At 39.6% G+C, this 24,091-nt stretch overlaps 3 protein-coding genes across 5 annotated transcripts; 2 read left to right on the top strand and 1 right to left on the bottom strand.

Moving 5' to 3' along the window:
* Positions 1-116: 116 nt before the first annotated feature.
* LOC144075629 (uncharacterized) lies at positions 117-15,166 on the bottom strand. 2 transcript variants are annotated; one of them, XM_077602894.1, is made up of 5 exons: positions 8,648-9,049; positions 6,233-6,321; positions 3,075-3,162; positions 961-3,007; positions 117-881 (listed from the first exon to the last, which is right to left on the bottom strand). In XM_077602894.1, the coding sequence occupies exons 1-5, from the start codon at positions 8,763-8,765 to the stop codon at positions 788-790; spliced, it is 2,436 nt and encodes an 811-aa protein (XP_077459020.1). In that variant the 5' UTR covers positions 8,766-9,049; the 3' UTR covers positions 117-787. The 2 variants fall into 2 exon arrangements, with proteins under 2 accessions (XP_077459020.1, XP_077459021.1); XM_077602895.1 differs by lacking the exon at positions 8,648-9,049 and adding an exon at positions 15,014-15,166 and having other exon boundaries at positions 961-3,162.
* Positions 4,970-23,855, top strand: LOC144075630 (guanylyl cyclase-activating protein 1-like). 2 transcript variants are annotated; one of them, XM_077602897.1, is made up of 4 exons: positions 4,970-5,382; positions 22,765-22,914; positions 23,170-23,260; positions 23,480-23,855. In XM_077602897.1, the coding sequence occupies exons 1-4, from the start codon at positions 5,359-5,361 to the stop codon at positions 23,608-23,610; spliced, it is 396 nt and encodes a 131-aa protein (XP_077459023.1). In that variant the 5' UTR covers positions 4,970-5,358; the 3' UTR covers positions 23,611-23,855. The 2 variants fall into 2 exon arrangements, with proteins under 2 accessions (XP_077459023.1, XP_077459022.1); XM_077602896.1 differs by lacking the exon at positions 4,970-5,382 and adding an exon at positions 22,001-22,401.
* On the top strand, positions 10,440-17,721 carry LOC144075139 (uncharacterized). The gene is made up of 2 exons (XM_077601918.1): positions 10,440-13,240; positions 15,724-17,721. Exons 1-2 carry the CDS (start codon positions 10,440-10,442, stop codon positions 17,591-17,593), a joined length of 4,671 nt encoding a protein of 1,556 aa, XP_077458044.1. The 3' UTR covers positions 17,594-17,721.
* Positions 23,856-24,091: the final 236 nt, after the last annotated feature.

Here is a 24,091-nt window from a genome sequence, read left to right as displayed (position 1 = left end):
GTATATTTTGTCATTGAGCTCGATGCTATTGAATAGAGCAACCCAACCTATTGTCTTCCCTCTCACAAGCAGCTTTGTGATTAAAACTGTGGCTTGAAGTCAAATTTCCCTTAAAGTTGATGGGTAGACTATTTTATTACACGTGTATTATTATTTTTCCATTTCCTTCCTTCTACAAAGTGTACAGTAGGTCTGGGTAATACTGCCTCAAAATAACATCTCCAGCACCCTCTGGCACTAACAGATGAGGATTCATGGCCAGCTCTTCCCAGTTTATATGAAATTGATGTCTATCGCTGTCAATGGTAAGCAACAAGTTGAATACTATGAAAAAAAACTTTATTATAGTGTTGCTTGGGCCCATAACCAGAGTATTTCTAAGGTGATGTCCATGTATGGACGTGTCTTGTGGGTTGAACGTTTTTTTCTTTAATTACCAAAAATAGACTAAAGGGTTTAATAAAAACAAAAAGTTAAGACTTGAACAAAAGTAACGTAAATAAAGTGCAAAACTGTCTTAAATACACCCTCCACCTCATTTGTGCTGGCAACCTTCAAATAGTAACTTCACAATGAAAAAAAAAAAACAATGTTGAATAATTGGTTGCTAGAGTTCTTTTTGTCCAAAAAAAACTAAACCCTCAAGTAATTTTAAATCCTCTGCAATTACAAAAAAATATTATTTAAAACCAATTTATCGGCCAGGCCTACTGTATGGTATTCTCTCTGTACATTAGGTGTAAATCCTTCTTAATTAGAAATATAGAGTTTCAATCCTGTTTACTCATTATAGTCCTTTTCTAATGAGAGTAATGGGTTGTTTGCTTCCAGGCCGAACTCGGTAGGTCATACCATACTGATAGCTTGATAGTGGTTCATTGCTGAAAGGAAAGACATGTTGATTATTGGACTGGGTTAGCTAGCCAAAAATGGTAGGATGAGAAAAATTGGATGTCTTACTCATTTATGTCCGGATGTTTTTTGGCCACTTTGCCTCCCTGCTTGTAGTGAGTGGGTGTTTGGTTTTTCCCAGTTGAAACACTCTTGACCTGTGCCGTGGCCTTTGGGATGACAGGGACTTTGTCCTCGGAAAGTGACACTCCCCAGTCGTCGGCGTCATAGTCTGCCTCGGTTGGGGTTGTGATTTTTTGGTCCATCTCCAGCATCTTTTTTTGCAAGATGCTCACAATCGTGGTTTTATTTGGCAACGCACTTGCTGGCCGCTGTGTAATGTCTGTCTTGGAATTGATCTGGTACTGAGAGTTAGGTTGAACGACATTTGGAGATGGGTGTTTGGAGGTTTTAGATAACGGCGAAGGTGGAACGTGAGAAGGTGGCTGCAGTGTGGGGTCTGCCTTGTGATTTGTTTGGAACTTTGACTGAGGTTGAACACTGATATATGGAGTTGGTTCTTTTGAAGCTTTAGATAACGGAGATGGGGGAATGTGAGCTGGTCGAAGAGGGTCCGGTTTGTGTGTTGGTGCCATCCTAATCAATGGGGGATCAGGAGGATTAATGTAAGAAGAGGACCTCGTAACGCCATCAAAATCATCAAATTCGGGAGGTGGGGGGAGTATAGGCAAACCAGAGTATCTTATGCCTGCTACAGTTTTAACATTGGAATCTTTCCTCACCGCAAGCCGGCTGCTCATGTCTACGGATGATGCTGGTGTTGTCAAACTCTCAGCTGGCCTGGAGTATGTGGAAGTACTCAACTGTGACATAGTTGACGATTTTGGTTCCAAATACTGCACAGGCTTGACAGATGTTGGACTTACTTGTACGTTGTCGTGAGCCCAGAGAGAGGAGATTGAACGGGCCCTTTGCGTTGTAGTGAGAGTTTTGGGAATGGAATTATAGTTCTGAGTGCTTCCCCGGCGCTCATTGTTCATGGTCCCGTTTTCACGAGACTGACCGTCCTTGTACTTATCCCTTTCCTGAGCTGCCAGTAGAAGAGACAGAGGAGAGGCAACAGGAGCACCACTGCTTTCACCATTGTGTGGTGTATGATTGAACAATGAACTAAATTTACCAGGTGGTTTCGAAAGTTTTCCTTGGATATCCTCGGCAGTCAGGAGACCTCTGTTCCCTGTTTGAAGTTTCCTTGGAATCTGGTATGACAGTCTTTGTGGTTTGACTGTTTCATTCTGGCCTAATATTTTCTCTGTATTTGTCTTTGGGGTCACTTCAGGCATGTGTGACCAAGAGGGCTCAATATTTTGTACATTTTCTTTGTGATACAGATCATCTTTGAGTATTGATATATGTGACTCGTGTACAGGTGTCTGAGCGTTACGTGTACTTTGTAAATTCTCTTTGTGATGCAGTGGATCTTTGCGAACTGGCTTGTTTGGTGTCTCTCTGAGGACATTCCCATTCATTGGGACCGACATTGACACTGGATTGGGGGAGCCAATATCGTCGAAGAGTAGCACCTGCTTAGGTCTTGGGTCTTGTTCCCCATAGCCCTTGAGAACTGATGTGTTCGACACGTGGTTAACCTTTGCTGTGTTTTGGGGATTGAAGGTCGATTGTGTGGGGCTTTTCACAGGGGGAGAGGGGGCAGGAATTGTTGGTGGAGAGTCAGCGTTGGCCATTGATGACTGTCTAATGGGTTTTGGAGGAGGAGCCTTTAAGGTTTTTTGCTGCCCTTTGTTGGGGGGAAGCGGTGGGGCGTAATTTGGGTGTTTGGGAACTTTGGCTGGCGATGGTTTGGAAAGGGGAGTGGAAGGCGGACAGTCACTTGAACCTGTAGATGGAGGTTTTGGTGGGGCTATTGGTGGGGGTTTTATGACGCGCCGATTTTTTTCTTGTTTTGGTTGTGGCTTTGGTGCAGCTTGAGAGGGAGGCTGCAGAGCCATCATCTCTGAGGTGCTTAGGTAACCCATGAAGTCTGGTGGAGGGAGGACAAATGTCTCTGGGGGTGGAGGAGGAGGAGCTGTGGAGGGAGGAGGGGGGACCAATATTTCTTCCTCTTCTGACTCATTAAAAAAATGATCTCCATAGCCTATGAAAAAGAAAGACAAGTAATAATAAAATTCTGGGCTACAGGAAGAAACCCTTAGGGTACTCACCTGCTCCATTGATCTTTGGACCACTGGTAGTGGGGAGGACTGGAACTCTGGGTGTTGGAACAGCAAAAGCTTGAAAATTTTCAGATGTCTATGAAAGAGGGAAACACATCATTGCACAAACCCATAATAATGTTCATAAAAATGTGAATATTCTCTAATGTGGAAACGGTTTCAGAGAGTCTCTCCTTGAAAGGGGTTAACATATTCAGTGCTTGTGGGATGACTGAAATAGTTCAATTCATTCCTATTCCTGGTATATACAGTAATACAGTGCTGTCTCTAAGAATGCCTCTAAATACAAAATTTTAATAAACAAGATAAGAAAGTGGCCTGCGGTTGACTGATAATATTACAAGGGATAGATATTACAAGGCAATACCACCGTCCGTAACCCACTTACTAGCATCGCTGCGCTATTGAAGCAGAAGCAGGCATTAAAAGCGACGACTCTGGCAAATTCATAATTTGAAGTTGTTTCGATGTGTTTATGTGCATGTGTTCATGTGCTGTTAGCTTCCCCCTTCCACTGCACCGTACTCCTGTACAAATAGAAAATGCTTGTTTGCAATTGCAGTTGCAATTAATCTGACACACACTTTAAAGACTGACAGTCTTCTGGAATGCTATCTCTGTTCAGCTTTCCATTAATATTTTTTTTGTAATGTTCTCAGGCGAGCACTTCCTTTTAGTGTTTTAGTGAAATTTAGTTTCACGCCTCCATGACTTGAATGATAAGCACAATGAATCAGAAGAATGAGGCTGCACCTTGTATTGCTCTCCATGTATCATTTGTGTTCTCTGCAGATCAACTGGTATGCTGTCAATTTTTTTGTCTGCAGTAAAAATTTGTCACTTTGATCAACTCTCGCAGGGCACTTATCACAAACAAATACTATGTTACTACAAAACAAAGAGATCTAGTGTGGTTTAATGTCATACTCCTCATGGGCATAAATAAAGAAGGTGAATCAGTACACAGAGATAATTGTGACCTCAAAAGACCAAAACAACTTGATGGTTGAATATATAACCTTCCCTGTGTAGTTAAAGCTGGCCTATATTTATTTATATCAACTAAGAAAAAACGTTCCAAAATGGAGAATAACCAGGAAGCAGGCAGAAACTTTTTTTTTACCTTTAAAGCCTCACTATCATACGTTTTTACTCACTAATTACCTTATTTTATGAACACTAAGTCACACCTGAGTATAAGTCGCAACCAACTAAAGAAGTATAGTTCTGGAGTATAAATTCCATGTTGGGGAGGGATTTTTTAGATTTTATTAGAAACCATGAACAAACAGGTTAAAGTAACAACAGCAGGCAAAATTGGCATCTTTTAACGTAACAATTTAAAAAAAGTATAACTTTAACCAGCCAAACTATGAAAAAAGTTTGACTTAGTCTGGAAAATACGGTAAATGCACTAAGATTTGCTTGTTTGTTCTCTGCGCTATTCTTGCTTTCCCCATTCCCGTGTGCTGCTGGGTGTGCCACATCCAACATGCCACACAAATATACTCACCACTCCCACGCAATCAGGTGTGAGCAGGATTGTTTGCAACATTACAGAGAATTGGGTTCTGGGAATCCAATTCTCTGTTATGTATGTCCTCACGTCTTGATGCAAATTAACATGGCTCTTAAAACATTTAAACATGATTGCAATAAGGAAATTTAAAAAAAAAGATCCATTATCCTTCTGTTTTGAAAGAATGCATTTTTAAAAGACTGATCATTTTGGATTTTAAAATTTGTGATGCAAATGAGGTTTTTAGAAATGCAATTGGCAACACCATCAAATTGCTAGCACAGATAATGTACTTAACAAGCGTTTTAACAGCTTCAGATAAGGGAATCCTGTGAAACAAGTAAAACAATGCATTGATGTAATAACACATCGTGAGCTATACTTATTACATAAGTTACTTTTATTTTATTTCTGTACTTTGCACCTCAGTCAGTCACAAACTGTAGAAGTGCTTTGGAATGATCATTATTTTCTCATCAAATGACAATGTAAATAGTAGCTAAAGTAATAATAATTCATTCATTTCATTCATCTTCCATACCACCCATCCTCGAAAGGGTTGCAGGGGTTGTTGGTGCCTAACCCAACTGTCTTCGGACGAAAGGCAGACTACACCCTCGACTGGCCGCCAGTCAGCCGTAGGGCACGCAGACAGACAACCACTCACACTGCCAACGAGTAGGAATCGAACCCAGACTCCACAACAAAAGTCAGGCAGAAGAACCACTGCACCGTTGGGTGGCAGTATTAATAATGAGAAAACCCAATTCAATTAAGGTAAGATATTGATGTGTTGAGAATCTGTCCAATATGCTCCATACAATATCCAAGACAAGTGACAGCTCTGTGTTTACTGTAAATGAGATGTTCATTAACATTGAATACGTATATATGTTCATTAATTGTACCTTTATTAAATAAATCAAACTCAATTTGGCACCTAAAGCAATGCTAATCACTGTTGCTGCTGGGGTTTCATAAGTAGTTATTTAAAAAAAAACATGCTCTAATAGGTTCATAAGTTCTTTGAGTGATAAGATAAGTAGAACTGCGAGATCTTCAAATAGGCAAAATGAATCAATAAATTGCACTATATATAGACTGTTATCAAATTATCAGCAGTTATGATTATAAAAAGCCTCAGTGAACAAAAATAGAAACTTGAAACACGGAGTAAAACAATACCATAAAGTTTATCTATTATGTTTTATTGTATCTATTAATAATTTGCTTAAACTTTTAATATTTTTGTTTACCGCAAAACATGAAATAATTGACATCTAGTCCTCTAAATAACCGCCAGTCTGAGTCTTCCTAATCATATTTACAAGTTTATAGTAATTAAAAGAAAATAACTGATGTATTACATATTAAGTAATAATTTGAAACACTTAATTTTCTTTCTGATATACCAAAAACATTAGATGTATTTGACCAATAATCCATTTGGCTTTGGCAATACCAGTTTATATTACTTAAGTCACTGAATGCAACATCGCTACTGTAAGTAAAAGGCTACAACACAGTCTTTTATGTAACTTGAAAGCACATTCCGGAATCCAGAAAAGCAAGTGACACATGCAAAGAAAACAAAATATGTATTAGGCATCTTGTGCGTCATACTCACAGTGTAATGTTTGACAGTGGGTCGGGCCCGAACGCTGGCAGTACCCGATTCTGGGGAAGTTGGCGAATTCAACACAAGCTCTACATCATCTGTACAGGAAGAAAACATATTTAGTCGGGCAAACACTATAGTTGACAAATTCAGAAAGCATCACCAATTTCCTAGTCTTTTCTCCTTTTGGTTTCGCAATGATCGAGCACAGAATTGCTGAATGATGTGAACATGTGTTTATTACTTTAGTAAAATTAGCAAGATCATGAAGTCATAGTGCAAGTGTCCCACTTTTTGAAGATGTAGTAATTAATTAATCCCACACGCCTGGCAGCATTCTTAGCAATGAGTGGATCAATTTATGTCCAAAAAGGAAACGATAATGTATTCAATGTTTAGATTCTGACCCTATCCTGGATTATTTTTTATGGAACTATATCTCTGGAAATGTTACGATAACATGCCAATACATTACAAATACAAATGATTCAGGAAAAGCAAGACTGTCTTAAACTAGGTGGAGCTTGGTATTGAAAGAAATCTTGTTGCCTAACCGGGAGAGAGAAATAACTATTTGCGACGGGGAGAGATAAATCATCTCAAAGTTATGACATCCTTCAGTTTTTTTGTTTTTGTTTCCACTCCCTTAAACAAGCCTGGGACAAAAGTGAATGTCAAACATTTAACTTAACAATTTTCTTGTGAAGCTGAGGAAAGACTAGACAGAAGACATACCAAACAGTATATTCATATCAATGCACGACAGAAATTTTCTTCATCCATTCTCATAAAATGCAAGACAAACAAAGTTAATTCCTGTAAATGTGCTGTTAGAACCAGTCCAGCCTATTGTTTGGGAAAACAAATCTGCCTGATTTTAATAGAAATGTGTTATCAGCCTCTGACAAAAGCTTTAAATAGCAAGACAGAAGTTAACAAGACAAGCAGGGCTAGTCACACAAAGGGAAAAAGACAAAGAATTAAAATAACTCATAATAAACACCAAGAGAACATAATCCTAACACACAGGACTACAACAGAGGATTAAACTGTTATCAAGATGTAGAGAAATTTATCTGGAATGTCTTTTTTTTCCCCCTCAATAGTATGACAATGGCTCGGCTTATTTCCTAACTGGGAACCTGCAATAATAGATTAGCAATGAGTGTTTGACAATGTGGCCATGTTGCTTGTTGCTATGATGAAGTATGAGAGAAACAACAAGGTAACAAAAGCTGCGCTGGCCAATATTATCAATTAATAATAATAATTACATACAAGTACTGATTAATAGTATTTTAAAGATTTCTTCCCATCTGAATCTGAATTTCCAAATCGTATTCCCATTTGCACATGAAAGCCAATTCAAGCCACCACTTATTTGTGCATTTTGTGTTAGGAATGGAGCTAAAATGCTCATGTCATATGTACTATTTGCATGGTTTGTGCTGTTCGTAGCCCTGTCAGAAAACCAAGAAATGTTCACATTGTTTAACGGACAATCTTCAAGAATGGCAAAATACTGGTTCCGACATGTTTTTAGGATTTCTCCCAAAACAATAATAAGCAAACTTGTACAAGTTGGGCTGACTAAAACAGCTCTACACGTCATAAAGGCAATGGTGAGACGCCTTGCTCGTAAGTGCTCTTGAGATGAGTCATCATTGTCGATTTCAATCTGCTCAATTGCTGAGCAGTTTAATTTACAAAAGACATCATAGCAAACTTTATCCAGGTAACACAATTTGGATCAAATTTGTCTGTAACAGAAAACAACATAGGATTCTCACGAGCATGCAAAATCACCTTTGATTGTCTATTTTCAGTTTGTACTTTTTTCAAAATATTAAAGCTGGAACCAAATGTTAAATATGGAAGCCCCAATATTTCTACCACAATAATTTGACTGGTTCTAGGTTTTATGAGCATTTTATTAATTTACAAATGGACTTATAACTATACAAATTCATATAAAAAACAATTATTAATTATTACAATATTTTTTGTAACAATTGCTAATATATGTACTTTTTTAAATGACCTAAAATTAGTCATTTGCCATATGAATGGTTAAAGGTCTTAATTGCACAATATATATATTAATTTAAACAAATATTCAAGAGTTATAGGTCTTAAAGCTGTTCCTCAGAGTTAATCAGTATTCTTTCTTTTACACACAATCGTACTATAGTACTAATAATTATTCTTTGATTATGGCATGTGCATTTATTTTTGCTCTGTTCAATATTGTTAGGAAGGTTACATTTCATTTTGACAAGATATCCATGCATAGATTTGTCATTGATTGCCACCACCCATCTAGTGGGTTTCATTCACCAAGTACAAAGGTCGCATAGCCTTCCTCCCAGATAATACCTTAGCTGCATGTTTCTTATACACCTGCCAGGCACTTCATGTACTCACCCATTTCCCTCATTTTGACGTTGGTATCGAAAAGAGACGGTTCCTTCCGACCCAAAAGGGTCAGGGCTCCCCTCTTCATCTTGAGTGGCGTTGTTTGCGCGTGTGAGTGTCGGACCATTAGTCACACATTTAGACAAGATGCTGCTACGTAACTCCGTGGTGGGACAACTACGGCGCACTCAGGCGAACTACCGCAAACTTAGTGGGAAAGTCGTGGAAAGAACTGGCATAAACTCCGCCTCCCGTGCTCAAGTTACACTTTCAACAACGGGTGAGGCCCAAGTAACCTGCTCGTCACTCCCCGCCGACATTCCGGTACTCACTAATCTCTGCTCTTTAATTACACACCCACACTATGACAGATCTCGCGTAATGATTGCGCAGAAGGAATCTGCCATCAGTTTTTTCCCCCCCTGTAATGTTTAACTTTCATGCAATCCCATTTTCGATATTCTTGTGTTAGTGGTCTACAACTGACTGGCAACCAGTTTAGGTCTTTCACCTGAGGTAAACTGGGATAGGCTCCAGCCCCTCACAAACCTGACAAGGTTATTCATTCATTTTCTAAACCGCTTATCCTCAGAAGGGTCGCGGGTGGTGAGGGAGCCTATCCCAGATAACTCCAGGCACCAGGCAATCAGTAAGCAGCCAATTGCAGGGCACAAGGAGATGGGCAACCATTCACACTCTCACTCATACCTAGGGGCAATTTAGAGTTTTCAACCAGCCTATCAAGCATGTTTTGGGGATGTGGGTGGAAACCAGAGTACCTGGAGAAAATCCACGCAAGCTCAGAGAGAACAAGCAAACTCCACGCAGGAAGAACTGGGATCGAACACAAGACCCAAGAACTGTGAGGCCGAAGCGCTAACCACTCAACCCCCCGGCCACTTTCATGCAATCCCAATTTTGATATTCTTGGATTAGTAGTCTACGACGGACTGGCAACCAGTTTAGGGTGTAGTCCCCCTTTTAGAAAAGGTAAACTGGGATAGGCTCCACCCCCTCACACACCTGACAAGGATAAGCAGTGTTAGAAATGAATGTGACCGTGTTTTAAATCATTTTCTCCAAAACCCTTTACTACCTTCTCCTCAAAATTCCTAAACCTGGTTTGAAATAGCCATTCCAACCAGACACAGCATTCCGACCAACTGTCATCTTGTGGCAACCTGATCTGTTTGCAAATTTGAATGCTATAAAGTTCTCTACATGCTTCCAACCAGGAACTTTGATGATGTCACAACTTCAGCTCTCTGTCATGGACGTGTCATGGTCACCCTCGATGTCATCTTTGCAATAGAGCTTATCAAAGCAAAATGACTTCATCACTATTTTCACCAGCAAATACTGTTATTTTGAGGCAATATTTTTTTTGCCCCCGACAACCTCTCTTAAACTGCAAGTCGTATCCCGTAAAACAATTGCCAACTCAGTCATATGTCATAAAAGGTGCTATGCTCAACACACTTGACAAATCAGCAGAACATGACGCTCAAAAAGGCGAAAGAATGTTGTATTTGGAAAAAGTTAAACAAACATGTTGAACCATGGCATTTTGACGGCCTCCCAAGGATCAAGCTCTCCATTTTCTTTAACGCATATCCTCAGAAGCGATGTCTTCTGTTTTAGCGGGAAAGACACCCGTTAGGAGCCACCCAAAACATGAGAGGATAATCCAAAATCTCCAATTTTTAAAAAAAAACATTAAAGGATGTCCTGGATAAACAGGCCACACGTAACTGATGATTTTTTAAGGGAACATGTTAAAGATCTGGAAAATAAAGAAACCATGTTGATTGAGGAAAAAAGGCGCAACAATGAAGACCTTGCTCTTCTGGAGTCTGAGAATATTTCCGTGGAAACACAGAAAAATGACTTGGCAAAAACATTGGGTTCCCTTCGGTATGCAAATTTCATGAAGGAGATGCCAAACCAAGACGTGAACACGTTCGATTTTGGGCAAAAAGAAGACATTCTCAATGAGCAGAATCAGCTCTTCAATTTTAACCTGATTTGGGATGACTCTCGTTCTGAGAAGGTCCAAAAAGGGACAGGAAAGTATGGGATGGCCCTGCTTGAAAGTCGCTGCCTAGAGATGGAAACGCGGAATGACGACGCGAAAACGCAGTTGGCTCACAATCGAACTCAACTTGAAAAGGTAATAGAGGAACTGGAAAAGATGCCGAAATCCCTTAACAGTATTGGCATTCAGGAGTTGGCTCTTGGTTCTCAAAAGGCAAATTTGTTCCCAAACAAACCAGTCTTAGTTCCTGCATGTAACAACAATTTGGATGAGAAATACAAGCCTCTCAAAGATCAAATTACAGATCTAAACATGCAACTTAAAAACCATCAGGAAAGCGAAGATGTGTTAATTAGACAGAATGATTTCCTTACAAGTGAGGTGGCTGAGCTTCAATCGCAGATTTTGAAAATGAACAGCACCAATGGAAGCAAAAGAACACAGGGTGTTGTTTTTCCAGACAACGAGATCCACCTCAAAGATCAAATGAAGTCCATCAAAGATGAGCTCACTCAGCTTCAATCTCAAAATGCAAAGCTGGAGAAACAGAATGGCGAATTGCGGCAAGAAAAAGCGAAAACTCAGTTTCAGTCAGGAATTTCAGACATGACTAAAGAGACTACCAGTAAAAAGAAAGACCGGGAGAAAGAGGACTTGAGGGCAAAAGTGAAAGTCCTTGAAGAGAACAAGAACCAACAATGTGACGAAATAAAGTCCCTCACTGACAAGTTAGCTCTGCTTCAGCCACAGAGTGTGCACATGGAAAAACTAAATTCTGACTTAAGGGAAAAAGTTAAACGTCTTCAAGAAAACAAGAGCTGCCACGAGGATGATATGAGAACCCTGAATGATGCCTTAGTTCGAATGCAATCTCAGAGTGCCAAGATGGAAACGCAGAATTGCGAAGTGAAGGGAAAAGTCAAAGCCCTTCATGAAAATAAGAACCAACTTCAGGATGAAGTTAAGTCTCTTAGTGATCAGGTGGCTGTGCTTCAGTCGCAGAGAAAAAAGATGGAAGAAAAGAACAATGACTTGAGGGCACATATTAAAGCACTTCAAGAGAACGAGGATATTTTGATCAAGCAGAACGAGGCACTGGGAGAAGAGGTGACTCATCTTGAAAGAAGCAATGTGAGAACGGATAAAGAGAACGAAAACTTGCGGGCGCGGGTGAAGGCGCTCAAAGAAAATGAGAACATTTTAAGTGAGAAGACAGAAACCCTCACGACTGAATTGTCCCATTTTGAAAGCCAGCGGGAAAAGGATCAAACTAAGATTTATAGTCTACGTACAGAACTGCAAACACTTCGTTGTGAGTTACAACGTCAAGACGAACTATTATGGAGGGTAAACCATGCCGAGTCTCTAATGGAGAAGGAGTGTGCCGAGAAGGAGAGACTGAGGATCAAACTAGACGAGCTTGAGGAAGAGGACAATTTTGTGAAAAGACAAAATGATGACGCCAGAATCGAGTTGGAAAAGAATAAATTTCTTCAAGAACACCAGAGTGAGCTGATTGCTCAACTGAAGGAAGCATTACAAGAGCATAAACTCCAACTTGAGGACTGCCATTTTTTAATCTATAGCAAGGATGATGAGTTAGAAAAACAAAACAAGAAAATAATGTATCAAAATGAAAACACAGAAGAGCTTGAGTCTCTTGTCACCAGTTTCAAGCAACAAATGCATGAACTTCAATGCCAGCTGGAACTCAAACAGATGGATGAAATTTTAACCGCCAATGACCTTGGCAGAAGCCTGGCGGACACGGAGCTTACGCGTGATCCAATTCGTGGAAACCTAGTAGGATTAAGGAAAGAGGTGAAGGATGTGGACATGCAAGTAAGAGATTTTTATCAAAACGACCACTTCTTGGAGCCAAATAGCCTCATGCAGCACACCTTGACTTTGCGGGAATCCCCGAGTCTGATGATGGAAACAGAAAATGAAGAATTGAGGGCAAAGCTTCAAGAGCTTCAGGAAAATGAGGAAAGATTGACTGAACTGAACAGCTACCTCAAAGAAAAGGTGGCTCATCTCAAATCCTGGGGTACACGGAATGGAGATTTGGCGCTCACAGTTGAAGATCTTCAAGAAAACGAGGACTTGCTGCCCGGGCAGAGCCATCCCCACAACGACAATTTGAGTTTGAAGCTGAAGACGGAAAATGGAGATTTAAGGGTGCAAGTTCAAGATCTAAAAGACAATGAGAAACTTTTAAAGCAGAGGACAGAGACCCTCATGGACGAAAGGGACACGTACAAAACGGAGAATAACCACCTGAAGACATACAGTGAGACACTTACGTCTCAACTGTCTGATCAAAGTGACCTTAGGAGAAGGGTCGATCTTGCTGAATCTCAGGCGAAAAAGTACTTGACAGATAACGAAAAATTGAGGAACAAGTTGCACGAGCTTGAGGAAAATGACACCTCTCACAAAACGCAACACGAGGTTGTTCAACAGGAGAGGGAAGCACAGAAATCCGTCAGAGATCAACAAAACGAACAGATAGCAAAACTAAATGCAGCATTAAAATATAACGAGCTCCAGGTTGAGGAGGCCAAATTTCTTCTGAGCAGTAAAGAGGACGAGTTGGAAAAGCTCAACGGAATCACCGAAGAGATGAAGTCTCGAATTACGAATTTAAAACAAAATAATGGCCATCTTCAAGGGCTACTGGAACTCAGTCAAACTGCAGATAAGGAGATGCCTGTTGACATTTGTCCCCTTAACCGATCACCTGCAATTGAGCCCCTTGAACCACACCTGACGTCTGCATCTTGCAGACTTGACAGACTTTACAATCAATGGCGTTTCAAAGCGATTTTTAGGAATCCTAAACTATGTTTCACTGCAGGACTTTTTGTAGGTTTTCTCCTACTTGGACCCTTGATTTTACTTCCTGATGATTTCGCCGATATTGTAGATCAATACATGCATCACGGCTGTTAGGTTTTTTTTATTTCCATAGTTCCTTGTCTTTGGAAAGTCTTATTTGGGTCATATATGACTCTTTTTATATACTTTAAGATGCTCTGTCTTTTAGTTTCATGATATGCCTTTTTTAGCTTGTTTACATGGTAGGCTTTTGTTAATATTTTTCCTATAAAGTTTTTTAAAACTGGCATAAAATTGTTATCTTGAAATCAATCTGTTTTCCGTTTTTTTTTCTAACATGGACAGATGTATAATATTGACCCTCACATTGAGGAATAATCTATGCAATCTACATAAACATTTTGCACTCACACTGGTATAATTTATTCATTCATTCATTTTCTGAATCACTTATCTTCACAAGTGTACCGTGGGGTGCTGGAGCCTGTCCTAGGTGATTTTGGGCATGAGGTGGGGACACCCTGAATTGGTGGAGATGGACAACCATTCACCCTTACACTGATACCTAGGGGCAATTCAGAGTTTTCAACCAGCCTACATGCATCTTTTTGGAATGTGGGAGGAAATCGGAGTACCCGGGGAGAACATTTCTAACTCCACACAGGGTTCAAACCCAGGATCCCAGAACTGTGAGGCCGCCGGGCCACTTTCATGTTATGTTATCAAATTCAAGTATATGCCCAAAACATCAAGACTCGGCATGCAAAAAAAACTTTTTTTTGTGGAGGGTGATGGGAATGTTGATGTTTAGTGAATATTTAGGTTACTACATATAGTTAACTAGATGCGCACATGATTTCTGTGGTGAGCGTTAAGAGCCACCTCAGGAGAGTGAGTCAAACGTTTTGTCCTCATGGAATAATTGATGTACCATCTAAATGACATCATCGTCGATGTACTGATCATGAGTGTGGACTGATGACACATCCTCCCTAATATGGAGCCAAACCAAGAGCCAGGGCTAGAATTGGACAAATTTGTCTACCTGCAAGTTTTGGAAAGAAAACCAGAGGCCACTATGTTTTCCTTTGCCTTCTGGCTTTTGCTGTGGGGCACCAGATTGTTCGATACCACATGTACATATTTATTCATTTCTTATTTATTGATTATTTATTTGTCTGTCTGTTATTTGTCCACTATGTGGTGAAAGCTTTAAATCTCGTTATACTTGTATAATGACACTAAAAGTATTCAATTCAATCAATTCAAGTCACTGAAATCTGGAGATAATCTAATTCTCGAGAACAACTGAGTGAGTTCAATCTTCCAAGGAAAAAGCTAATGAATATATTCTGGATAACACATCTGGTATTTGGGAGATGGCAGTCATTTGACCACATTACAACATCAAGTCACATTTTCAATAAAACCCTCTAACCTGAGCTTTGGCAAACATACAACAGCAGTAATCTACTGTAAACTGTGCCTGTTAGAATTACCTTCATGACACGATCAATCACTGCCAAAAAGTTCAGTTTTGATGGATTTGACTTCTGTCGTTGTCCATTGTAAAAATAGTTCACGAGCTGGTAAAGTACAGGTTTTTTGTACCGTTTATTGTACCTCCTATCAGTTCAAATTCATCCTCTGTAGAGGACACTGGAAAAGCTGACTATAACTGATTTTGCTGTATAAAGCATAAACATATGATGCCAAATGTGAAGGGGTGGGGCTTTTATGCCTTTGATGACATCATATAGGAAATTGTTTTCCCACAGTGGAAGCTGGTCATCATTTTCAACCGCTCGCCAAAGTTGCCTTTGTATGGTAGATGTCATTACGATGTTTGACTACTGTCTGGGTAAGCAGAGCATTTAATTAATATACTTAGCCGCACAATAATGATGCAATTCCTCAAAATACTTGTCATCATCTGCATTACTTTCATCTGTTATATTGGATCACAAAGGTTAAAGGGTCTGATTCATTATTTTTGAAAAACATGTTGGATGGAAAAATGAGAAATACCAACAGAGGGGCCCGGTAAAACTACTTTTTAAGAACCTCAAGCAGTGACCTAATGGTTCCAATTTGTCAATGAAAAGATGAATTCAGAACAAATGATAGACTGGATAGAAGAGCAGCGATCAGAAAATGACGATCTAATAGGGCATTGTAACGATCTTGAAAAAAAAAAGTCGGCACTCACTCAGCGAAAAAGACTCCTTGACGACAGGCTGGCTTTTCTTGAAAGTCAGAGTGTCAAGATGGAAAGAGAGGAAAAGGACTTAAGGGCCCAACTTAAGGATCATCAGAACATCTTATCTACAGAGAAAAGGGATTTTCTTCATGAAGAGTTGACGCCACCTAATTCCCCAAATGTCACAATGCCAACAAAAGCAGAAAATAACAATCAGAAGGTAACACTGTCTGAACAGAATGAGCTCTTTAACCACAAGATGAGTGTGTTCGAAAGTGGGAGTGTGAATATGGAGACCGAAAATGAAAACTTGCGAGAACAAGTGAAAGTCCTCAAAGAAAACAAAGACACATTTACCCAACAAAAGGTGGTCCTCTGTGAAAAGCTGGCTCACCTTGAGTCCTGGAGTGTGAAGATGGAAACACACTTGGGGGCGCAAGTTAAATTTCTTCAAGACAACAAAGATATGCTGATTAAACAGAACGAGTCTCTCAATAATGAGGTGGCTCAGCTTGAAAGGTGGGGTGTAATCATGAAGAAACAAAATGAAAACGCTCAGGCTCGGCTAAATGTTCTTAAAGAGGATCAGGATATCATGAATGCAATGATGGAAACCATAACAGCTAATTTGACCCAGAGTGAAACGCAGCGGGACAAGGATAAAACTGACATGTGTTGCATGAGAAGCAAACTGCAGACAGTAAATTGTCAATTGCAAGACCAGGATGAACTATTAAAGAGGACGGACCAGGCTGAATCTCACCTAGAAAAGGCACGTGCAGAAAATAACTTGTTAGGCAACCAACTACGTGACGTTCAGGAGGAGAAAAATCACTTGAAAAAACAATATGACAAGGATCAGGTCGTCATCTACCGAAAAGATGAGTTGTTAGCAAAGCAAAAGAGAGAAATGGAATATCAAAATGAGGTTATACTTGGTCTTAACTCTCTTATTATCAGTTTGAAACAAAAAATCAATGATCTGGGACTTAGGCAGATGGAGCAAATAATCCTTGCAGAGACTGTTCACAAAGAGGAGCACATCAATGAAAATCAGTTGAATTTGAAGACTGGGGGAGAAAGAACGCAGGCAAAAATGAAAGCTCTTCATTGTAAAAAGGACCTGTTAATTGAACAGAAACGGGTTTTCAGGCATACTTTAGCTTTGTGTGACTCCCCAAATCTGAAACTAGAAGCAGAGAATGAAGAATTGAGGACACAGTTTAAGGAACTTAAAGAAAACCTAGCCAGAATGACTGAGATGAACAGTCAACTTCTAGAAAAGCTGACTCACCTTGACTCCTGTGTGAAGCTGGACGCAAACAATGGCGATTTTAACGTACAAATTGGAAACCCTAAAGAAATTGAAAACATCTTCAAAGAGGAGACAAAGACTATCGTTTATGATGTGTGTCATGTTGAATGTCAAATGGATGATATTGAGATTCCTCCATTGAGAACAGATACATTGGTTGAATTGCCAGATCAAGGTGATTTGAAGAATCACGTGGAAACTGGGGGCAAAAAAGATGGAATAGAGGTTTTAAAATTGAACAACACTTCACGTGACAATGATGAAAAGGATATTCTTCTAAAAAGGAATGACTTTGTCAGTTTGGAGCTTGGAGACCATACCGTTGGAGATCAACAGAGCAAAACGATGACACCCCTGAAAACAGGATTCAAGGATCATCCGCTTAAAATTGAGGAACCTGGAATTGTGGTCGTCTATATGAAAGATGACTTTTTCCCAATGAAAGTCAAAGAAACAAGTCATGAAGACACATACGGAGAAAGAAGTCTATTTATCTCCTTGGAACAAAGGATTCTTAATTTTCAACACAAGTTGAGACGCATGGAAGAAATATTAAACAGTTAACAGTGGACCCACTCAGAGCGCCTTAAGCAAAGCTGCAAGGAAGGATGAACTGCAAAAATATGTGAATGCTGCTTCCTGTTTCTTTGTATCAGTTCTACTATATAGAAAATTATTTAGTTCTTCAGCATAACATCATTCTGTTGCTTTTGCATGGATCTGTGGCTGCCGACTGACGTTTTTGTGTGTTTTATTTTTTTTACAAGGTGTGGCCCTTAACCTGAAATTCTAGACCCGCAAAATTCACAATACGAAATATTGACATTTTTATTTTTGAACTGGTTTCGATCTCTTTGTCTTTTGCTCTTTTTCTTCCCTTGAAATGTAATGATTATAAAATAAAATCTCACTTTTGGTAATTTAAAGAATTGCTGAACCGTTGTATATAATTGATACATTTTTTTGGGCTCAATTGTATATTGTCATAACTAATCTTATGTGTTGAGAGGTATTTTTAAAGGGAAAAAGAATAGAATATTAGAAGAAAATACATATAGTATTCTTTTTTGTAAGCTGTAAATCTACACAAGTGGAAATAGATGAAGAATTGAATCGAGGCTCATTATACTTCCATAATGACAATAAAAGTATTCAATTCAATTTCGGATTGCCAATACATCTATTTAACCCTATACAAATCCTTTAATTTCCAATATTATGTTTATATATTCTAATGAACGTTAATTCTTTATATTTAATTTAACCTAAATATTAACTGTATGTAAACATCATCACTGTTTTGTGCCCCAGGTTCCCAGTTTGCTGTAATGCTCCAGTTAGGGGATAAATATAAAGATGACGATTAGTTTAAAGAGGATTGATAATCCACTAAAGGCCAGATTGATCTGACCCCTCACAACAACCTGACTTTAGAATTGCATGCACCAGAACCAGTGTTATGTTTTTATTTCTCTAAAGCAGGGGTCTCGAACTCAATTTACCTGGGGGCCGCTAGAGGCCGAGTCTGGGTGAGACTGGGCCGCATCAGGATTTCCACAAGAAAAGCACTGATAAAACTTTCCAACGTTATCAAATATCTTTATTTTTTAACAAAAAATAATGAATTAAATAAATTAACTTAAAGATGAATAAAAAATAAATCAATCAGTAATATAAAACCAAATAATACTAATGAGCATACAGTAGATATACACTGGCTGGCTAAGTAGAGAAAATGAATTATTTTTATTCCGTTTCAAATGTCTGTATTAACAGCTCTTTAACCTTTAACTTTCTGAACTTGAATGGAACATTGAACATGAAATATTCTGAACACGGCTTCTTTTGCCTACTCCTTGCTGCTAGAGACCTGGCAGCGCTTCTTCTCACATAGTCACATTTGGCTTGAGGGAGGAAGCAGTGGAGACCCTTAGTAGAGCTTGAAGATGCTCATCAGTAAGTCTGGACCTGTACTTGGACTTATTGAAGTTCAAGGTGGAGAAGAGCTTCTCACACAAGTATGTGCTCCCAAAAAGGCACATGGTCCGCTTGAACCTTCGGGAAAGTTCAGGGAAGCTGGGGGTCAACTCTCTCAAAAATTGCCCAAGCTTGTCTGCTTCTCCACTCACCTCCCTGAACTTGGCTTTGAGTGCAGAATTGCACTGCAGGTCAATGAGCTCCATTTGAAGCTCAGGAGGGGCATCTTGCACATCAAAGGAGAAGGGGTCCGCAAAAATTTGAAATGTGGCTTTGTGTGTCTTGAAGTCTGCAAATCTGTGATCAAATTCCTCCTGTAGCTTCGAAATGGCCTCAACATACTTCTCACCACTGAATGGTGTGCCTGCATCCACGAGAGCCTTGCATGCTGGGAAATGGCAAAGGTTTGTCTGAGAGAGCTGGGCTTTCCATAACACAAGTTTAGTGCAGAATGCTCTCACGTTGTCATAGGCAGCACTGACAAGTTGCCCCTGGCCTTGTAGCTTCTTGTTCAGTACATTAAGCTCATGTGTGATATCAACAAGAAAAGCCAAGTCCATGAGCCATTTGGGATCACTTAGCACAGGATCAATCAACTCACAAACGGCGTAGCTAGCTTTGACTGCTGCATTACTGTCTTTGGTAGCCTTCTTGAAGAGATCCTGTTGCCTCAGAAGACGTGTTTTAAGACTGGCAACCTGGTTGGCTCTCTCATCTCCCTGGTATTTTTCGTACTCCTCAGCATGTCTCATAGTACAATTACGTTTCAAATTGTATTCCTTGTGCACCGCAACTTTTTCAGTGTAAATGAGACACGTCGGGGTGCCCCTGTGTTCAACAAAGAAATATTGCACTCCCTACTTTTCTTGAAACTGTCTGTGCTCATCACCGACCTTTCTCTTCACGGCAGGCTTTGAAAGAGACATCTCTGGGGCTCTGTAATATGTTTTTCCACTTGGAATGAGTCTCGGGTTGATCTTTCACATTCAGTCGCGCGGGTTTGTGGCGCATGTGCACTTTCGCTCTCCGTTTCAATCGCGGAGATGGCTACAGACACTGACACAGGCTGGATCACGGATCATAGCGCCTCATTCAGTTCTATGCTGAGAGCAGCGGAGGAGTGTGCGTGCCGAGCGGAGGGATCGGCCTCACGGCTTCTCCTCCGCCCAGCTGATTGGAGGAATGAATGAGTGAGTGAGCGAGGCACTGGACAGCCCGGCCGATGTCCCGCCCTCCAGAGCCGTATACCTCACCGTGATTGGTTCATTCAGCTCCGAACCAAAGTTCCCTCTAATTTTTTGTTGGTCTGAGCAGAAAGACAACCTCCCTGAGCGCACTGAGTACCAGTGTGAGCGACATCATCGGTACTCGGATGATTCGCCTAAAGACGTTTCGCCGACGGACGTTTGACACTCTTGGGCAGGCAGATGTAGCAGAACCGAGCCGTAAAATGACAGCAATCGGGTCAAATCCATCCTAAAACAGCATTTAATGATTAAATACAAATACTGGATGATATCGCGATGGAGGCAAAAAAACGTCAATAGACGTCCATTCGCCAAACGGCTCAAAATGCTCTCAAATTCGGTCAAATCCATCTGAAAACAGCGTTTAATGATTAAATACAAATACTAGTATTTGTATTTAATCATTAAACTAACAAACACTAGTACGACCTGTCCGTCTGTCAAACGTCCGTCGGCGAAACGTCTTTAGGCGAATCATCCGGTCACGACATCATCATTGCTCGCTATCGGCACACCAGTATCACACCTGCCACAAGCAGGTGCATGTCAATGTTCCCTCTAATTTTTCATGTAAAACATGCTGTAAAACAAGAAAAACATGAGTGGACAGAGCTACTGCCACTGGCTGCCACTTAAACGGCGCCATCATGGGGAAAGGGGTAAAAAAAAAAAAAAAAAAAAAAAAAAAAAAAAAAATTCGATCTTTCATATTAAGACGGGGGCCGCAAATTATCGTCCCGCGGGCCGCAGTTGGCCCGCGGGCCGCAAGTTTGAGACCCCTGCTCTAAAGGATATGACTTTGAGTTTGAGTTTGATTTATTTAAGAAAGGGACAACACATATTAATGAACATGTAAATATGCCAGATTATAGCCAAAGGCTAATTTCCATCTTTATTCCCTTGGGCAGGTTGATGTTAAAAACACACGATAAAATCAGTAAGGAGAAAAATACACAGGACAAAAGATAAGAAAGCAGCATAGGAACAATGAGACATAAACGGATAACTTAGTTCTACCCTAAGCAGTGTTGTGATAATAATGATTTTTTTTAAATGTACGTAGTTTTCAGTGTCTTTTTGTGTAATACGGATTTAATTTACAATATCAATATATTTTTTCAAGCAGAGTAGGATTTTTAATAGTAAATTTAGAAGGTCATTATATTCAAATGATTATAAAACACATTTATTTGAGCTATTTGTTTTACCTGTGAAGTTTGACAGCAATTTTCTATCACACCTTAAATCTATGGAAACAACTGAGACCGGTTCATCCAGTTCAACAGTTGGAATTCATAAAGCCATATAAAATGTGAAGAAAACTTTCCTGACATTGCAGTATTTGTTTAGCGCTGGCGATGTCGTTGCACAAACGGCTCCCTACTAAAAACTGCCAATCAAATTATACAAGTCACTTTTTTTGCCAACTTCTGGCATAAGAAGCCCAAATTTGTATCTTATGTGTGTTATACAGTTCATTTCTGTCCCTTGAGTCATCCCATTTAGCTAATTTATTCCATGATAAGGTTTTCAACCTGTAATGTGTTGTGTTAACGGTACAAATGCAATGCAGATTGGTGATCTGCATCCAATGTCAGCAAAATCAGTGTTTGCGGTGTTGAAATAACTTTAGGGATGATGTGATATTTTCCAATGTTGGTACCTATCATGTGCATAGATCAACTTGCATCACTAACGAAGGAACTCTGTCTACAAACATAAGCGCCGTAGATCGTTAAGTCTCATGTGTAAGCAAAGTAGATTACTAGTTCAGAGCTTTTCGCAAATGCTTTGGAGGATGTAAAGCTCACTCACAACAAATATATCATGACGTAGGAAAACTAGCATGCTCTCCCTGCCTAGGTGAATGGACGGACATTTTGGCGCAGTGACGTTCACTCAGAAATCTTTTAAAGGATATTGCCAAAGACTTTTTGGATGAAGAAACCTAACATGGGAAACAATGACTCAACTGTTGAAGATTTAAAATCTTGTGAGAGTCATCAGTGGTATAGAAAATTCATGACAGAGTGCCCATCTGGACTTCTTTCGTTCTATGAATTCAAGAAGTTTTTTGGCTTAAGGAACCTGTCGGAGACGTCAAATGCCTATGTGGAGGCTTTATTTACAACTTTTGATCTGAATGATGTAAGGAAATTTATTCATTAATCTTCAACATATTTCTTGTTGTAATTTATTGTCTTATTGCATTATTTAATGGTTATTCGACTACGGATTTATAAATTACAGTACTAATTCGCATGAGAATGTGACTTAATTTTTTGCATGCAACTTTAAACTGACTTGTTTAGAAGTACATTTTAGCAAGTTCTAAGGACACGCCTACATATGTACATAATGTCTGCAAATATTATCATTCATTAACCCAAGTTATTTCATTCTCCAGACACTGGACATTTCTCATTTTCTAGAAAAGATAATACCCAGAGGACTAGATTATTTATAAATGCAAGGTATACGATAGCTCGTGTGTGCGTTTGTGTATTTTAGGACGGCTTCATTGATTTTATGGAGTATGTAGCTGCACTCAGCCTGGTTCTTCAGGGCGCAGTACATCAAAAACTTCGCTGGTACTTCAAACTCTACGATATAGATGGGAGTGGCTGCATTGACCGTGATGAGCTGCTTCTGATCTTCAAGGTACCAGTCAGCCTTTAAGTCAAGTTACTGCTGCAAATATGCTTGTAAATGGTTTAGTAGTACTGATCCTTTCGGGGTGAGCAAACAAGGCCTGAAGCATTTAGAAGACTACCAAACCAGCTGAAGAGTAGCAGTTTTGTGTGAACTGATAGGTGACACTTAGGCGACATCTACTGGTTATGCAATGAGAGGAATAAGTGGTATACACACAGTGAGTTTATACACTTCATTGACATTGTTTTTGTTTCACTCTAGTCTGTTGACGCAATCAACGGAATTCATGATGACACCAAAACACAGGAGTTTACCAACATGGTATTTGACAAGATTGACATTAATGGAGATGGTAAGTATTGCTACACACATTAACATCTACTGTTCATTCCCTCCAGCCATTTTTATTTAGCAGCGTCTGGGTCACAAGGTCATGGTGCCTATTCCAGTTGAGGTTTAGGCCCTGAACTGGTTGTAAAGAATTATATTTAGTTGAATCTTAAATAATTAAATAATAATAATATGATCACTAGAAATGAAATCATTGGTTTTAATTTTGTCTTTCACAAAGGTGAATTGTCCTTTGAAGAGTTCATGGATGGGGTTCAACATGACCAGATGTTGCTTAACATGCTCACCCAAAGTTTGGACATCTCGCACATTGTTGAGAAAATTCAGGGAGAGATGATGGATGACACCTAGATTTCTAACGCCATGGACTATCAACATCTACCATATGGCTGCAGAGGTCACAAATGCTGGAAGGTTTTCCTACAAATGTACCAGCAATAGAGGATTAATTAATCCTAAATATTATTCAATGGCTTTCTGGGAAACAAGAGGAAGTGCTTTTCAGGAGGTGTTCAGGAAGGTGCCTGAGAAGTCCACTTAAAGGTCACTTTTTTGGGATCTTATTACCTTGGGCATACGCATTGACTGCGATGGCCAATGAACACTTATATAAGGCGTATCGTGTTTGTTACTAAGTCTTGAACTTTTATTTTTGTGATCCACCAATGTAGTTAGATGATTGAAGATATAAACCACTTGAATAAGTGCAAATGTATTTTAGATATCTTTCCTTATAAAATCTCGTACCAAAGTACAAGATGGTGTGGTCATTATAGCACTGTCTACTTAATTATCAATATTGGTGGTGTGGTCTACATTTTCCAGTGCATAT

Source organism: Stigmatopora argus, chromosome 6 (genome assembly GCF_051989625.1).
Source record: "Stigmatopora argus isolate UIUO_Sarg chromosome 6, RoL_Sarg_1.0, whole genome shotgun sequence".
Lineage (NCBI taxonomy): Eukaryota > Metazoa > Chordata > Actinopteri > Syngnathiformes > Syngnathidae > Stigmatopora > Stigmatopora argus.
The sequence above is the reverse complement of the archived record's forward strand: the minus strand, read 5'-3'. Positions and strand labels throughout refer to the sequence as shown.

Excerpts from the sequence above, each read along its gene's own strand:
- LOC144075629 (XM_077602894.1), bottom strand. The coding sequence starts at position 8,765 with ATGGTCCGACACTCACACGCGCAAACAACGCCACTCAAGATGAAGAGG. Across the intron at positions 6,322-8,647 it reads CGTCAAAATGAGGGAAATGG|ATGATGTAGAGCTTGTGTTG; the intron begins GTGAGTACATGA and ends CTTCCTGTACAG. Across the intron at positions 882-960 it reads AAACATCCGGACATAAATGA|CAATGAACCACTATCAAGCT; the intron begins GTAAGACATCCA and ends CTTTCCTTTCAG.
- LOC144075139 (XM_077601918.1), top strand. The coding sequence starts at position 10,440 with ATGTTGATTGAGGAAAAAAGGCGCAACAATGAAGACCTTGCTCTTCTG. Across the intron at positions 13,241-15,723 it reads CTCCAGGTTGAGGAGGCCAA|TCAGCGAAAAAGACTCCTTG; the intron begins ATTTCTTCTGAG and ends GTCGGCACTCAC.
- LOC144075630 (XM_077602896.1), top strand. The coding sequence starts at position 22,192 with ATGAAGAAACCTAACATGGGAAACAATGACTCAACTGTTGAAGATTTA. Across the intron at positions 22,915-23,169 it reads AGCTGCTTCTGATCTTCAAG|TCTGTTGACGCAATCAACGG; the intron begins GTACCAGTCAGC and ends GTTTCACTCTAG. Across the intron at positions 23,261-23,479 it reads GATTGACATTAATGGAGATG|GTGAATTGTCCTTTGAAGAG; the intron begins GTAAGTATTGCT and ends TCTTTCACAAAG.